Source organism: Ceratotherium simum, chromosome 14 (assembly GCF_057802395.1).
Source record: "Ceratotherium simum simum isolate JZ-2026a chromosome 14, ASM5780239v1, whole genome shotgun sequence".
NCBI lineage: Eukaryota > Metazoa > Chordata > Mammalia > Perissodactyla > Rhinocerotidae > Ceratotherium > Ceratotherium simum.
Genome location: NC_141913.1, coordinates 16,165,810 through 16,184,054, shown reverse-complemented (window position 1 = coordinate 16,184,054; position 18,245 = coordinate 16,165,810). Strand labels below are relative to the sequence as shown.

Genomic DNA, 18,245 nt, shown 5'->3' with positions numbered 1-18,245 from the left:
TTATTCTCTCCAACCTTAAATACGGTAGTTGTTCTTTATGTCAACATCAACTTCTTGCTCTTTCAGCCTTCCAATATCCTGTACTAACCCATTTTGTATTAAATTCCTTCTGTTTGAAATAATTAACATAGTTTCTGTTTTCTTGACTCAACCCTGACGGATGACAATTTTTAGAACAAAAAGTTTACTTTGTATGATAGAATTTCTCTTTTTCTGAAATCATAATTTGAAAAATCATTTCTGCAAATGCCAAGATCCTTGCTACAAGGAAGTAATTACCAATAAACCACAAAAAGTAGTTCTGTAAAATACTCATTATGATTGTTCAGTTATTTATATTTAAAGCTCTCATTACTCATAAAAAGACTATTGCTAAAGTGTCATTCATAATTGTCATTTATATTCTAAATCTGTCTTCACTCTTCTTGAATCGATTTCTATACAGGCCAACCGAAGCCAACACTTAGGAACCAACGTTCTTAGGAATGTTCTGCCAATTACGCCAGTGGAGTTGGGTTTGGGTTTAAGAAGAGCTAATAAGTATTTAAAACTTAATAAGTATTTATAAACCAGATATATTTGGGGCAGGGGAATGGTAATTACTCATACTGGAATGTGAGCCTTCATTTTATGAAAGGATTCATCTGAGGATGAGGTGAGAAGTTTAGATAGAAGTTTAGATACAGAAACATGTGTTTCTAGAAGATGAGATTACCTTATTTTTTTCCTCAAGAAACATCTACACCAAAAGGGTATAGGAATTGTTTTGTCATTGTCTTTTCTTTTCCTCAAAAGTACATATTAGGGCCGGCCCCGTGGCTTGGTGGTTGAGTGAGCGCGCTCCACTGCTGGCGACCCGGGTTCGGATCCCGGGCTCGCACCGACACGCTGCTTCTCCGGCCATGCTGAGGCCGCGTCCCACATACAGCAACTGGAAGGATGTGCAGCTATGACACACAACTATCTGCTGGGGCTTTGGGGGGAAAAAATAAATAAGTAAAATCTTTAAAAAAAAAAAAAAAAAAAAGTACATATTATTTTTATTATAATGAAAATCATATTTTAAAGTTTCTCCAGCACAAATTTAAAAGTTTATATTAGAAAACTAGTATTTACATTCCATTTTTAAGGAAAATGCCTAATGTGTGCCTTTTCAGTAAGAATCTACTGAGCACTTATGGGGTGCATTGTACTAAAAGAACACCAAAATAAAATTCCTGCCTCAGGGAATCTAAATCTTATTGGCAAGGTTCACAGACATCTTTACAATAAGTAGCTAATACATGACAGACTCTTAATAAACATTTGTTTAATGAATACATGAATATACCATCAAAAGTATTTATTTATTCAAACTCTCATTCCATCGAGGATTAGCCTTGTTCTGTTGATTTGTCATACATGTATTATATTTTATCACTTCTAAGACACACATTGCTCACTTTTCAACAACTCTGAAATCAGAATGGGATTACTATCAATGTGATTTTTTTTTTTTTTTGCTGAGGAAGATTCACCCTGAGCTAACATCCATTGCCAATCCTCTTCTTTTATTGCTTGAGGAAGATTAGCCCTGAGCTAACATCCTTGCCAATATTCCTCTATTTTGTATGTGGTTCACCACCATAGCATGGCTGACAAGTGCTGTAGGTCCACACCCAGGATCCAAACCCGGGCCACAGAAGCAGAGTGCGCTGAACTTAACCACTACACCACAGGGCCGGCCCCTCAATGTGATTTTTTAAATTATTGCTTCATAGATAATCTGCAGCATTTTCTTTTTTATAGTGGCAAATAAAATTACGGTATATATTCCATTGACAGCATCTTAGATTGAATGAAATACAATATGTATTGTATTTTCTGTATTTTAGAAAATACATATGACTTTGTAGGCATGTTTCCCTCAAGGGTCAACTGGGAAAAGTTTTCATGAGGCCACTCCATTCAATGAACATTCGAGCCTCCAGTGATCAGATAAAATCTACAATGAATAATTTATAAGTGTTAAAACCGACAGCTGACAAGTAACAACTTTATAAAAACTTGTGCATTTATGAGGGTTTATTTCTCAAATTTTTCAAATTACTATTGAATGTTAAACATGTATTTCCTATTTTGAACTTAATGTAAGGCATAAGCATACATAAAAATCATGTGCATTTCTAAGCACTTATGATATACTTAAAAGATTTTCATATTTTAGTGTTTGAAATTAATCAAAGGTTTAAAAGGCCTAGGATATATGAAAATGACTAAACTGTATAAGAACTTTGAGAAGTTATAGAAGAAACACCAATAAAACCTTATAGCAGAAATGAAATTAACTAAGAGACCAAAATGAAATGTTATGACAAAGACAGGCAAAGAACACTGGGGAAAAAGAACAATTAACAATGATGAAAAGAATAAAATGTCATCAGACTAATAAAATGTGACTCGTCAGTAAGGTATAATCTACACTAACTGCATAGTAAAGAATCACTCAGCATTGCAGTGTAAATGATTGGGCACACGAGTTAGAGACATCAAGTAAACACACCAATATTTTACTAATAATTATTGACACCTACTGGTTATGAGAATGTTACACCAGGTACATCAGGTTTAATCATATAGTCCTCTCTCCATTTCTTAGCCTTTCTCTTTCTTCTGTATTTCCTCACAGAGGAGTTTTAGCCGATGTGGAAGTTGGGAGAAGGGAAGGAGGCAGGAAGGAATAGAGAAAGCCATCCTTTCAACCCACTGGTGACTGTTGCCTGTCCTTCACCCTCCCGTCCTAGATTGCTGGGCCTTCAACATGACTTCACTGAGGAACTCTGAGAACTGTGGTTACCTGCTCTTTCCTCCAGCATCCCACACTTCCTTCTCTTCCGGGATCAGGAATATGGAGTCTGGAAGTACACACGCACTCTGCTCTTCCTGGGCACCATAACTCGCTGCTCCTGCCAACTCAAAGGCCAACTCGCCTGCCCACTGATCATTACAGAGTTGTCCACTCCCAGCAAAGAGGGCAATATAGCTCTTTTTTCTATTGTATACTTTAGGGAATGAGTTTAAAACTTGACAACTTTGCATCACTATAAAATAAAAAGGGAAATTCGCTTAAAACTGTAGCAAACACTGAACACAGGAAGAAAACAAAAACTTTTGACTTTCACAATCGTTGTATAAAGATCTACAGGAGAAGGAAGAGGTGATGACTAAGAAAAATACAGTGCTTTCGTGGCTATGAGGTTACAAAGACATTATTGCCAATTTGTAATTATGCTGTTATTTTGGCTATGAGTTTACAAAAATGTAATTGTCAATTTATAATTATACTATTATTATTCACTGGAATAATTTTCCACTGACTTCCAGGTTCCGTGTTTTTTTAAGTTTTCAAGTCTTATGATTTTATGAACTTTTCTGGTAGAATGGAAAGGGCAAGATGAATGCCAGATCAAATTCATTTCGGTGAGATTAAGACTAAAATTTATGTAAGCAATAAAATTATCTTTAAGAGGACATTGACTGATTGTGTGATGATATGGGTTGCTTTTTCCTACAAAGTATTTTCCAGAAAGCCTTCTGAAAACTCTTGTGACACAATGGATACAAAATAGGATTGACAACGGAATTGAACCACTGAAGCCAAAATGTGATTTCATACACAATTGTTTCAGGACGCTGATCTGGGGGGTAAATTGAACGAACAATTGTGAACAGAGAATAGGGAGCCCAGCAAATGACAAAAACACCTAAGAGAATGGCCAGTGACTTGGCTAATTTCCTGGCTCTGAGCAGTTCAAGATGTTCCCTTCGGTGAAGAACTAGGGAATCTGATTGGGAGAGGGAACCCGTTTTGGAAGCAGTTATGCTCCTATTCTTCTGAGTTCTTAAAGAAAACAGGAGACTGCTCTGTCTCTTGGAACGAAAGGACGCCGCTGCTTCCTCCCCTTCCTTCGGTTCAGGAAGAGAAGTTCTTGAAAACAGTCTAGAACTGAATGAGCGTCCCCAGTTACTGGAAGAGACAGAAGCAGTGAGTCCAGCACCACTTTGCCACCTGCTTAGATTACTACGCTTCCATAGTCTCCAGTAAATATATATATTGAAATAAGCCACTGAGAAGACGGGAAGGAGGAATTCCAAGAATGACGTGATGGCAAGGATATACCATTCTGAAAAGAATCCAGGTTCACAATCTTTCTTCTCATTCTTCCAAGACTCTGAAACTAGAATTATTGGCCCATGCACTAAAAAGGCCAACACCCAGACAGCCACCATCAGAGCCACGATCTTCAAGATCCCAGTGTGTTGAGCTCTGTAAGATATCTAAAAGAGACCAAATAAATTATTTTCAATATAATGAACATGTGTTGACTGCACAAACCATACAATAAGCCCTCAGGAATTTCGACCATATGCAAGAGGTGGGGATATTTAACTGGACCTGGGTAACATGATGTGGGCCAGGACAGAGGGTTCAATTTCAGTGGAGCCTGGGCCAAGATGTAGACCTTCTTGGTACTTTTCAAGGGGAAGACTATAACCTTCAAGGGTAAACCTCTGACACTATAGAAAATGTCAAGGTCAATATCTAAAATAAGAAAGCAATTTGTCCTAGACCACAGACACTAATCTGAACTATTAAGCAACCGAAACTGGGTGCGCCTTTTCACAGTGTTTCTTAATCTGCTGGCTGGATCATGAGCAGCATTTTTTTTTTTAATGAAATGGAATAGTCAATGTCAGAATGCATCGCACATCGCAAATGTATATATTGTTTGATGAAACTTTTGCTTTGGGAGTATAGATATACATAGAAAGAAACACGTATACTGAATCACAGTGTAAAAAGCATTTCTCACTGTAGTCACAGTCAACAAAGTTTTAAAGCCACTGGCTTTTCTGATTCCAATATTCAGGAAGAATCTACTCTGTAGTTTATGCTGAGACTTCAAGGTGAGGTCAAAAAGAGAACGAAGAACTCTTACATTACTCCCGGAAGATGAAACACAAAAAGAAAGAAGTTTAAACCAACTATGGAGAGATACCACAGTGTTATTGAACATTACCAAATCCTTTCTTTCTATAAATGTTTCCACCAGACAAAAATGGTGCAAAGCCACCCACTTTGAGAGACGTGGCTATGGCGAGTGCCACAGTCTTTTTTAAGAGTGAAGAATGTTCTAGGTCTGCTTGGTCACAAGGATAGTCTTCTATAAGGGAAAATGAAATTTTATAAGTGAGGATTGCTCTCGTATCACACGACCCATGATCTTTGATAGATCCTGAAATCTTTAAGACTATCTTCAATAAGAAATCTAAAGATGCCCAAGACCAACCACCTTACATGCAGGACAAGTGTATGAACTAAGAATTTTTTAAGGGGACCTGGAACAGACAACCTCTCTGAACCTCTTTTTGATCAGCAAGGTTCCTTCCAGCTCAGATGTTCCATATTTCTCTGATTTCCTTACTTGAGGAAAAGGAAATGATCTACCCATGAAATGGAATATGCCTCCTTTTTTACCATCTCTCATGTACTATTTTCTCTGTGAGTTTTTAAGTCTTGCTCTAGAGTGTTTTCTCATTTTTATTAAAAGGGTGTAACATTACCCAGCACTCTCTTTCTTTGATGGATTGTACATAATGGGAAGGGCTCACCAATTGGCTAGAGGTTGGTTTAGAAAAACTAAGTTATTTTTAAAACTTCAGGGAAATGGATTTTTCTTTTCAAAATTACTGGTATTTCTGAGGCTAAGCTAAAATGCATATGGTGCTGACCACAAGCTTCCCTATACAATAAGCTTTTTTGCCTTCTGCTTCTCACACCATTAATTAATACATCTCTTGCACTAAATCTAATTATTATGAAGATGGTAACAATACCCAGATGGTCATAAAACTGCATTTAGTTTTTTAACTGTTCTGTTCAACCTTTGTAATGACATGATGCAATATGCTGAAAAGTGATCTCTTTTCTATTATGCATAAGGTCAAATGGGATGATGGACATCCAAGGGAATTGAGAAGATGATGCCAATCTCTTCTTCTTTGGGTAGCACTTTTGACAGATAGACAGCTCAAGCATCGCTTGCATCCAGGCCCAGGACCAGGCCAGTTGGAGTGGCCTCCCTGAAATCAATCAGTAGCCCAGGTCCCACCCACTACAGAATATGTCTATGGTTCAGGATATTGCCTCTTACCCTGCTTCCTTCCCTGCCCCAATAAGATATCCAAACATTCTGTCAATCAAGTTTCTTTTGTGAGACAGAGCAGGTCCTGGAACTTGCTGGTGTTAAAAATGACATGAGATTGCAGAGCCATTCTATGTGCCTGGTGTGGGTAGAATTGTGTCCTCCAAAAAGATACGTTGAAGTCCTAATACCTAGTACCTATGAATGTGACCTCATTTGCAAATAAGGTCTTTGCAGATGTAATCAAGGTAAGATGAGGTCATATTCAATTAGAGTGAGCCCTAATCCAATATGACTGGTGTCCTTATGAGAAAAGACAGAGACACACAGGGAGAACACCATGTGACGATGGAGGCAGAGACTGGAGTGATGCATGGCTGCAATACCAGAAGCTGAGAGAAAAGCATGGAACAGACCCCCCTAGAGTCCTCAGAGACAGCAGGCCCCTGTCTACACCTTGATTTTGGACTTCTAGCCTCCAGAACTGAAATGTATTCAAATTTCTGTTGTTTTAATCCACCCCATTTGTGGTACTTTGTACAGCAGTCCTAGGAAACTAGCTAGTCCTCCCTCAACAATATTTTTCATCCTCTTGATTTTACTGTCAAACTTCTTCCATCATCTGCAGGTGAAAAAATCCTCTCCACTTACTATCTTAATTCTGAGAACATTTCAATTCCCTTCTCTCCAGCTATGCTGTTCTGCTTTCCCCTTCCCACTTTTGCTTCAGCCACGTGGAATTTACCTGTCCAGAAAACTTGTCTAAACACTGTAGTCATGCACTGCCAGCTGCATTGAGCCTTCCTTTTCCAAATTATTGTCAGATTTCTATTTCCCAGGCCCAGCCCACCACCCTGCCCTATCACACTCTCCTCTGCTTTCAGCTACAGCAAGAGCCCAGCTTCCCCAGGACCACCTCCTCCGAGCTCCCGGTCTTCGAAGGCTTCCTTCTGGCTCACACAGCTCTGTTGGACCTCTTAGCCAGCAGAGCTGCGAGTGCAGGCTGAGCGCCCCCTTCGAGCACTCATGCACTCGTGTGGAGCGCTTCTCACACACTTAACTCTGTGCTAGGTACTGGGGACCTGGGATCCAGCTGACACAGCTCTCATCAACTCTGCAGCCTGCATTGCCGGGGAAATTCCTCAGGACAAGACCAGGCAATAAACCCACCCATTTTCTCCCTGGACATCACTCCTCATCTCTCTGCAATTCCTAAGCACTTTTTCTAACTGGGCAAGCTGTCTCTTACCTTCCCAGAAACCTCAGGTAGACGCGAGAGCTTGGACATTCAGTGAAGGAAGTCCTGGGAACATCCAGTGGAGATTAAAAAGAAATAGTAACCCAGAAAGAAAGGAAAATTTTAAAGTATAAATGGGAAAGATTATGAATTAGAGCACTGTTTTTCAAACATTTTGACTGTGACCTAAAGTAAGAAATACCTTTTACAGGTATACAGACAAAAGTATTCATAAAACAATACTTATCTTTATTATGTGCAAGGTACTCTGATATTTTATACTTTAATTTTTTTATTCTATTCTATTATGCTCCTTTCTGTGTTTTTTTATGGAAAAAAAAAGCAACTGGTCACAAATCCTGATTTCATGGCTCAATAATGGGTCAAGACCTACAGTTTGAAAAACATGAGATTATAAGCATCTGAATTGCTAATCCACACTGATCTGTACTCTCTCCATAGTTTGTCCAGTATGAACTACAGCGGACTCTGGTGCCAATGAAGCATCCAATGCCAAGTGGTGGAGATGGCTGGCTGTCCTGCTACATCCATTCTCCCCTTCTTCCTGGCAATATGGTGGCTCAGCTAAAGACCACATTTCCCAGCTTCCCTCGTGGCAAGGTGGGACCATGTGACTAAGTTTCACCAATAAAATGTGAGTAGGAATCATGGTGTGATTCTGCACTACTTGGTTAAAAGAAAATCCCTTGCCCTGGACTTCTCCCCTTTGCCCTTCCAGTCTAAAACTTGGAGTGATAACAACCTGACTTTAACCTTGCAGATGAGGATAATGACCTAGAGCAGAGGTCAGCAAACTACTGTCCATGGAACTAATATGGTCTGCATGGCTGGATGAATAAAGTTTTATTAGAACACAATGAAGTTCTTTTTTTTTTTTTTCAGCCTGGAGTGAGAAATACCATTTTAGTATAAGCATTTCTTTCTTTTTATTTTTTGCAGGGAAGGATTCACCCTGCGCTAACATCTGTTGCCAAACTTCCTGTTTTTTTTTTCCTCTCCCCAAAGCCCCGCTGCATGGTTGTATACCCTAGTTGTAAGTCCTTCTAGTTCTTCTATGTGAACCGCCACCACAGCATGGCAACTGACAGGTGGTGTGGTTCCACTACCAGGAAGAGAATCCAGGCTGCCGAAGCAGTGAGAGCACTGAACTTGAGCCACTAGACAATCAGGGCTGGCTCCCTTTTGTTTTTTTTAACAAATTATCTATGGCTGTTTTTGTGCTATAACAGCAGATTTAAGCAGTTGCAATTGAGACCATAAGCCCTGCAAAGCCAAAAATATTTACTATCTGGCCCCTGATAGTAAAAGTTTGCTGATCTCTGCCCTAGAGGATGCAGAACCACCCCGTTAGCTTGGGTCCCTGGATGAGTTCCTGGAGCACAGCCTTCCACCTTTCCTGGACTGTTCTTTGAGAGAAAAATAAACTTCTATCTTGTTTGAGCCTCGGCATTTTGGAGTCTCTTTGTTACAGCAGTTTATCCTTGCCTTATCTAATATATCCTCCCAATCCTGTCTGCCTCCAGGCAGCACAGCCCTCCCAGGCCACAGCTGTCACCATCCTCTCGCAACTCGAGCACTGCACTTAGTCCATTGTACTGGACTCATTTGTTTATGGATCTGTCTCCACATCAGACTATTGTGCTCCTCAAAAATGGAAACTCTGCTGATTCATTTCTGTATCTTAGCACTTAGCAAAATCTCTATGACACAGAAGTCTCCCAAAGATTTGGGTCCCTGGGACTCAGAAGTGAAGGAAGTTTGCCATCTAGATCTCAAGAATTTCAGATCACTGCCCCATTTATCTACGGCCCCTTTTCACCCTTATCCTTACTTACATCAACCTGGCTTTCTCTTTTGTTCTAATGTTGATAAATTTAGCTTGCGTCGGAATTGTCACTAACTTGTTGAGAGGCTATTCCAAATCTTGGGTAAGTTCAGACTTTCTTGGAGTGGGTCCTAAACTCGTACGGGGACTTGATTTTTCTGGTTGGTCACACCGTATAACCTGTATCTTCCCTGTATATTGTCTTTTCCTTTGGCCATTCAAAATTGATTTTCTCATGGCATTCAAAAGTCTGGGAGTCTTTCTACTTGCCCACCAAGTTTCATCCTGAGGAAAAAATTCAGGTCTCAATTTGTCTGAGGAGTGGAACTGATAAACCCACTGTGAACCTCACGTATATCTGACCTATTACAGACTCAGTGCACCACTTCTGACAACTTTCCTTGGATTTTCTCTGACGCCTTCCCATTTTAGTGGCACATAGGGAAGTGACTTATCCAAATTACACACAGAAAATGCTCACTAAGGGCCAATAAGAACTTTGTGCCAGATAACAAAAGGATAATCAGGATCCTCTAAGGTTTGTCGATAAAACAACAAATTATACTCAAAAAAATTTTTGCTTGAAGACCCAAAATCTACAAGTACATAATCTTCTAAGGAAGATAAATTAATGTTTTGACTTACAGCATTTGAGACTGACTGGTATCGATCATAGCTGATGAGCACAATGTTATACACAGATGCTGTGCACAAAACATAGTCAATAATGAGCCATAATGCACAGATTTTATTCCCAAAGTTCCAGTCAAACATCGTGTGAGGGATGTACAAAGGAATGGAGATCACACCTGTACAGAGAAAAATTAAGGGTAAAAAAATAGCACATATTAATGAATACCAAGAGGTATAGGTACACAAAACAATGACGTATCTGAAGTGATCACAAATGGCTTGATTATAATTTAGATATTCATGATATTTCATCAACAAACTCAGGATTCCCTACACACTTTTTAAATACCATTTTTATGATAGCTGTCATGAACATAGTACCTTCAATGGCTCTTTATTACTTTCCAAATTAAGTTCAAGTCCCAACCTGTATTTCCAGCCATATACAGCACAAATCATCCTTATGTTCATGATCCAACCCAAACAGGATGGGCCATCCTTCCCCAAACACATCCCACATTTTCACTTCTCTTTGCCTTTGCCAACGTCATTCTTTCTTTCTAGAATGTCCTCCCCTCTTCTACAGAAAGGTTTATTTACTTCCTTCTCACTCTGCACTCAGCTCAAAAAATGACTTCCTCCTTGTCATCTTTCTTGGAACTTCCTTGGCAGAAGTCACCCCTCTGTCACCTGCACTCTCCTGGCACTTTGCTCCTCTCTCCCTCTCTCATGCACAAACACATTCTACTTGATACCTTCATCATCTTTTAACTTGTGTCTCCTGAGGACTGGGACCACGTTGTAAGTCAATCTTTGTATTTCTCACAACATCTAGAGTTGACCAATGGCTTGCACCTTCAACTTAAATAAATTCATAACAGCTGATATGCATTGTGCAATTACCATATGCCAGGTGTTGTGCTATGCACGTTACATATTTGTCGTTAGTGCTGTCAAGTGGATTCCAACTCCCAGCGACCCTGTGTACAGCAGAGCAGAACCCTACCCTTTTTGGGCCATCTTCTCACCTTCCAGCACTATAGCAGAAAATGCTCTGCTACTGTTCATAGGGTTTTCATGGCCAATTTTTTCAGAAGTGGGTGGGCAGGTCCTTCTTCCTAGTCTGTCTTAGTCGGGGAGCTCCAGGGAAACCTGTCCATCATGGGTGACCCTGCTCATATTTGAAACGCTGGAGGCATTTCTTTTAGCATCACAACAACACACAGCTGCCACAGTACGACAGCCTACAGACGAGTCATGTGGTTCCCTGACCAGAAACGAACCCCAGGCCGGGGCAGCAAATCTTAACCACTAGACCACCAAGGCTGGCCACATTATACTCAATTGTAAAATGCATCACATATCTCATCTCATTTGACCTCACAGAAACTTTGTGAGGTAGGGACCATGCTGAGTTAGCAGATAAAGAACCCGAAGCTCAAAAAGGAGACATAATTAGTCCAAGGTCCACTCGGCTAGTAAGTGAAAGATTGGATTTGAAACCAGACAATGTGATTTCAGAACTCCTGACTTTAATAACCACTACCCTTCACTGAATGAGCAAATACATAAGTGATTTAGCTCAGCACAGAAACTGCTTAACTGTGAAAAACAACTAAATGGGGCACGTTTCCTTCAGCTTTGCAGGAGTTTTTAATTGCATTGACATTTCAGACAGGTGGCACTACTCACTGAGAACATAATCTATTAAGTGGAAGCTTAAATGAAATCTTATTTTGTCGAGTATCTTCGTATTTTATCAGGCATTTGTCAGGAATTCCCAATTTTCATATGAGAACCAAGTTAGTCTATCATGAAGAACAATAATAAAGGTAAAAGAAAGGGAAAGGAAGGACGGAGGGAACCCTGCATTCTCCCCACACCTGACGACATGAGGATTTAATGGTGTGGCTTGAGGACCAGCGAAAGGGAATGCAGAACTTAGTATCTAGGCTTACATACAAACACAAGAGGCAAGTCACCATAGAGACGATGTGGTCAGTTCTTACATGCAGTTCAAATTGCCTGCTTGTTTTATGTTTCAATTTTTTTTCTTTTTTTTGGTGAGGAAGATTAGCCCTGGGCTAACATCCACGCCCAACTTCCTCTACTTTATATGTGGGACACCTGCCTCAGCATGGCTTCATAAGCAGTGCACAAGTCCACACCTGGGATCTGAACCTGTGAACCCTGGGCCGTTGAAGTGGATCACATGAGCCAAACCACTACACTACTGAGCTGGCCCCTCAATTTTATTTTTAACAATAAGTAAGCTTTCTTATGGTGCCCTCCATCTGAAAGTTGCATGAGCGCATGTGTGCACACCCCCAGTATAAAATAGGCCTGAGATAAATCAAAGTATCTTAAACACAGACACATTTATTATATTTTGGCTGAGATTTGTGGCTTCCAAAGTTCCCAATATGAGTATTTTTCCACACACACACTCATTTCCTCCACAGAATGAGAAATGAGAGTGCAATGACAATAATCATTTGCATTATGGACACCACTGACTTAAAGGTTAAAGGGAGGGAAGAGAGTAAAATCATCTTTCCCAGTTACTTTCTGAATTAGATGAAAAAGGAAGGGTGTCTTTGAAACCTTAAGAGCTGCTTAAAATAGCAGTTAGCTTAAAACAGGCTCTAGTCTATCCCTTGGGCTTTAACGAAACCCTCCTGTCGCCTTGTGTTCTACATGACATATTAGTACAAATGTCATGCTCAGTTTTTCTGTCTTGAGTGGTAGAGATGTTTGTCGCTCATTCCAAAGGAGTTTCAAAAACCATGCATCTGAAATATTTCTAGGCTATACCCACACCTAGGTGTTTCTACAACTTCCACCCTGGAGTCACGCTTCTGGAGCAAATGGACTTGATGAGTAAAACTAAGAGCCAGTTCCTTGAAAAGAACAATAAGCCTGTGGCAGGACTGATCAAGGAGGGGAAAACCTGAGAGAAAACAGACTATATTAAAAGGTAGTGAAGGGAAAAAAAGGAGGCGAAGGAACAGGGGGAGGAGAGAAAGAAGGGAAGGAGGAAGAGAAGCGCCCTGTGAGAGCCTAGGAGACTTGCCCACCCCAGCCCGACCCCTACCTCTCGGGTCTCACCTCTTGCTACTCCCTCCACCCCTCATTCACTCCACTCCAGTCCCTCCAGCCTCAAATACACCACCCACCCTCCCCCCTCAGATCCTTGCCTTTGTTCCTGGGCATGAAATGCTCTTCCCCCAGAAAGTGTCTTATGTTTGCTCAAAGGAATCTTTCTCAGTGAGCCTCATCCCCAAAGTTTAAAATTGCAACCGCCACCTCCAACACATTTCCTCTCCCTCATCCCTGCTATGTTTTTCTCAATAGCAACAATCACTTTCTAAAATACCATGTAATTTTGTTTATTTTTATTGTTTATTGTCTCTCTCCCCACCCCCACTCCCAGTAGAAAGAGAAGCACCATGAGGGCTGGGATTTTTGTCTGTACTGCCATATCCCCAGCACCTCAAAGAGTGCCTGGTTCAGAATAAACCATTATTGGATGAATGAATAGTTGAGGACAGGGAAACCCAGCTTGCTTTAAAATTGCCACCAGTCTGGTATCACCTCTTCTTTCTGAAGCCCCGCCAGCAAGTTATACCTTCCATGATAAAATGGCAATCAAAAGGTGGGGAGAGCTAAAAGTCCCAGTGAATTCTTTGGGCCAACAGAGGGATGTGTGGATGACAGTGAGTGTATAGAGAATGTATAGAGAATGTTTGTGTCCCCCCAAAATTCATATGTTGAAGTCCTAACCCTCAGTGTGGCTGTATTTGGAGATAGTGCCTATAAGGAGGTAATTAAAGTTAAAAGAAATCATAAGGATGGGGCCCTGATCCAATAGAATTAGTGTCCTTATAAGAAGAGACACCAGAGAGCTCACTGGCTCGCTCTCTCTCCATGCACACTCAGAGGAAAGGCCATGTGAGGACTCAGCAAGAAGGCGGCCATCTACAAACCAGGGAGAGGGCCCTTCCCAGGAACCAAATCATCCAGCACCTTGATCTGGGACTTCCCAGCCTCCAGAACTGTGAGAAAGTAAATTGCTGTTGTTTAAATCACCCAGTCAGTGGTATTTTATTGTGGCAACCTGAGCTGACTAATACAAAGGGAAAGAGAAAAGTCCTGAACTGGGGCATGAAGGTACTAAAGATAAACGTTGCCATCCTGAAAACGTGGTTCAGGCTCTGTCGGCAGCAACCATCTTCAGCCCTTGGAGATCCTGTCTGGACCCTCTATCACAAGGTCATGTAGGCCATAAATGCCCACACAGCATGTGGATGTGAAGAAGGTACCCAGAGATGGAAACATTGGTCACATAATACCAATTTTATAGATATCAATATAGATATAGACAGTATATTTTTTTCCTGAAATGTGTACAAATAAGATATTAGGTGGCTCTGGAATTTTTCCTCAATTTTTGCTTTTCAACACTAAATTCATCCCGGGAAGCTACTCAGGTACCACAAATCTAGATTCTCTACAAGAGGCCAGTTCTGAAACCTGTGAGAAGAGGGCATTTGGCCAGAAAGCCCACAGTACCGAGCACATGTGATGCTCCTATCTGCCCTGCCATCATCACGTGGTTCTGGACCTCTAGGTCTCACGATCCCAAACATTGAGAATCGCTGGCTTACGGCTACAGAAAACCTCTCATGAGCTCTGCTCCGGCCCACCACCACCACCAGGAGGTCTCCAGCCTCAGAGGTGAAAGGGACACTTCCGAGCATGGCAAAGGAGAAAGAAAACTGTTGACACAAAACTCAGACCTTCTTACAAAAAACTCTCAGAGACCGTCATAATTCCTGTGTTGTTGTGGCAAATATTGTGTTAAATAAGTGGTCCTCTGGATGAAGCTGGCAGGGGGCAGGGGAAATGTGAAGGATGAGACTGGCAGACTAACAGGGATCCTGACCCGTGTCTGACTGCCCTTATCTGGAGCAAACTCGTTTCTTTTCCCATCCACCTGTGATGAAGGGGGACCACCAGGACTCCTGAATAACGACAGCTACAGGGCCATTTCTCAAAGATGAGCCACATCTGTATGTTGTGGTGCTGAAGCCCACGATGATGTGGCTGCCATGATGCCGACATCGGGCCATACATGGAAACAATTCATTCTTATCTGGAACCATCCTGGTTCAAGAGCTTCAGGCCTCAGGCTCTCTCAGTTGGATAGTTTTACCCCATAACTCCCTACCACCAGGTATTCAGGGCCTCACTCTCTTTGGTTAGTCAAAATACATGATCGACTTTAAGTGCTGAGTGTCATGTAAAAGTTGTACAGTTCTGTGAAGAAGAAGGAGAGGGATAAGCATGTTATCAGCAGAATAGTCTCAATGTTCACATAAATGTACTCATATGTTTATATGTGTTTATGTGAGCACAGAGAATGATGTGGGAAGATCTACATCGAGTTGTTAATGTTGGTTACCTGGAGGGGCAGCATTGAGGAGAGAGATGGGAAGATTGTTGCTTTTTTAAATACTTCTATATTGGTTAGCTGCCTTTATCTGTGACCCTGTAATTTCTATACCATGACTCCAATGCTGTGACTTCTATGCTGGACTCATTCTCTCCAGCTAGAAGTTTCCTTTCCTCCAGAACTTTTTATCAATGCAACATCAAAAGCATAAGCTGCCCTCCCAAAATGCTCCCTATTTCTATTAATAGTGCCATACTTTACTTAGTCCCCAGAACCCAAACTCTAACTCATCTTTTCTCTCTCTCCCGCCTAACTCCACTCTTGCAGCTCTGCCTCCCGAACTTCCTTTCCACCCTCACCCTAGCTCAGAGCCTTACCACATGACTTCTGCTTCCATTGCTGCAGGATTGTCTCTGAAACAATGCTTCTGCTTCTCCCACCTACTACATCACTTCTGACGTCTCTAAGGTGAAGCTTCTATCCATCCAATCACTCGCCTACATTAAAAATCTTTAAATCTCCACATTGCCTGCTGAATAAACTCCAAGCCATACTCACACTAGTATTCAAGGGCCTTCATGATATAGATTTTGACCACTCCAACTCCATCCCCGACTATTCCCATACAACCACCTGCACACCAGCCAGCCTGGAGCTCACACTTAGGAAGACATGCACAATGATTTTCTACCAGTATGTCTTTGCTGATTCTCGCAATACTCCTCTCCTCTCCATCTCTGCCTATGGAAATTCTACCCATCCTTGGAAGTTCATTTAAGATGCCAGAACCCACTAACCAAACATGCTTTCTCCCTCCTCTGAGTGCCATAGCATTTGGTAGGTCTGTGTGGGTTCTCACATCACTTTATTCTGTTATAGTCACTTGTTAACTTCTCTCACCCACTCTGCTATATTGGAACTTTATTGAAGAAAGAGATTAACCTAGTCTTCCATATATCTCCTCATTATCTAATCATACTTGAGTACCTAACAAGACTTACACATGGTAGGTACTCCACTAACATTTGTGATTTTGGTTTGAGTTGACACATATCTGTAGAGAAATCAAAAGAGAAGGGGACTAACATTTGTTGAGCAACCATTGTGTTCCAGGCAATAAACTAAGTATTATATGAGTTTCGTTTCATTTTAACATAAATGCAAGCATTTATGTAGCTATAGACAATGACAGATTAAATTATACTAGAAGCTCCTATAAAACAATATCATCAGCTGACATATCTGCACATTTACTTATTATGATAAGCATTCTTTAAAAAAAGATGATCATGAAGCAGTAAAAATTACAAAGTATATGTTTTCAAAGAAAGACTAATTTGATTTCTATGATCTCTTACAATCATATAATGCTATGATACCATATTATATGCAAGGTAGTTTAGTGTTGGGTGTATTTTACAATATTCTGTAGCATATCATAAAATAATACTATTCACCATACTGTTTAATTGACCTGAATATCCCATTTTCTGATTGTGCTGGTTGCCAGCATATATATCATTTCCTACTACCCCAACACTGTGATACCAAGGAAACTATGCTTACTTAAAGAGAAATACTTATAGACCCTAACATACAAGCAAAATAGCTCCAGAAACAAATAATGCTTAGACTAAAACAACTTTAGAATATCCTAGACTGATTTTTAGTTTATAAAAAGAAAGCAAACTGTTTTCAGATGAAAATTCCCCTACAAACCTGATTTCTATATATATAACATTCCCCTAAAGTGCCATATGGCCTCCCCTGAACTTTTTGTTCTTAATCATCCCCAACTGCATATAGTCCCTTGAAATAACAAAAGCTCATTTTAAGGTTTTAGAAATAAATTATAATTGCAAAAGATTATCTTAAGTAAAGATATGTAACTTACCAACAAAGAAGTCAGAAATGGCCAAGTTAAGAAAAAAATAATTACTTCGGTGTCTAAGGTTTTTGTCCACCACGAAAGCTAAAATGACCACAGCATTTCCTAGCATTATAGCAAAAGCTAGTAAGCTCATAAAAAATGCCAAAGTGATGCGAGTGCTTAGTGGCAAAATAATTGTGCTATTAGTAGCTGACATCACATCAAATGATGAAGAAGCTCAATATAGCAAATTAATCCAGCAAGAAAATTCTGACAAGTATGTTTTCCAATTGGATACCTAAAATATATAGTCTCCTACTCATGACAACATTTTTCAAAGTCTAATGCTTATCTCATAGGACTTCCTGATTCTTGATAAAGCAAACTTGTGGTAACAGTTTCTCTTTAACTGATACTGACAAAGTAATTCCAAAATACAGTGAAATGCTTTATCTTAAACATTTTAATGTGATTTATCCATCTCCCATTAATAGAGCAATATTATATAATACATATAAAATATAATTGATACATTGTACAGTTGTGTGCTGAGCACTGCTTAAAGACAAGGATGACTTCCGAGAAATGCATCATTGAGCAATTTCTTCATTGTGAGAACATTATAGTGCGTACTAAAGAGGAACAAAACTTGCAATCCTAAAATATGTCTCTTTAACATGAGGACTATTTTAAGCTGATTATTTCTAAGAAACAAAAGACTCAGAAAGTTTCTCTTGTTACCTCCCCTTTAACTTCCTAAAGTAATTCAGATAAAAAAACCTGTCTCAGGAAGCAAGCCACCACCTTAGCATAACATGAACTAGGTGGTAGAAAGAGAAGAACCTAACAAAAAGCCTGTTTGTTGGGATCTCTTCTGTGTTCTTCTGTTTCTGTGTGGCCAAACACTTGTTTTTCAAATGTTTGCTCCTTTTCACCTACGTGTGCATTGCCTTCCTTCCCTTTGAAGTCCCTGACTCTCCCCACATCCAACATCTTCTCCTGTCTTTAGCTGAGGATGG

General features: G+C 40.3%; 1 protein-coding gene across 1 annotated transcript; it reads right to left on the bottom strand.

The window, feature by feature from the left end:
- Nucleotides 1-2,576: 2,576 nt before the first annotated feature.
- Nucleotides 2,577-17,508, bottom strand: HRH4 (histamine receptor H4). The gene is made up of 3 exons (XM_004420991.3): nt 17,251-17,508; nt 9,914-10,077; nt 2,577-4,317 (listed from the first exon to the last, which is right to left on the bottom strand). The coding sequence occupies exons 1-3, from the start codon at nt 17,441-17,443 to the stop codon at nt 3,502-3,504; spliced, it is 1,173 nt and encodes a 390-aa protein (XP_004421048.1). The 5' UTR covers nt 17,444-17,508; the 3' UTR covers nt 2,577-3,501.
- Between the last annotated feature and the right edge of the window lie 737 nt (nt 17,509-18,245).

What these genes read in the sequence shown, in the direction of transcription:
- HRH4 (XM_004420991.3), bottom strand. Translation starts at nt 17,443, where the DNA reads ATGTCAGCTACTAATAGCACAATTATTTTGCCACTAAGCACTCGCATC. An exon ending in CATTTCTGACTTCTTTGTTG is followed by an intron (nt 10,078 to 17,250) that starts GTAAGTTACATA and finishes TTCTCTGTACAG; the next exon opens with GTGTGATCTCCATTCCTTTG. An exon ending in ACCAGTCAGTCTCAAATGCT is followed by an intron (nt 4,318 to 9,913) that starts GTAAGTCAAAAC and finishes GGTCTCTTTTAG; the next exon opens with ATATCTTACAGAGCTCAACA.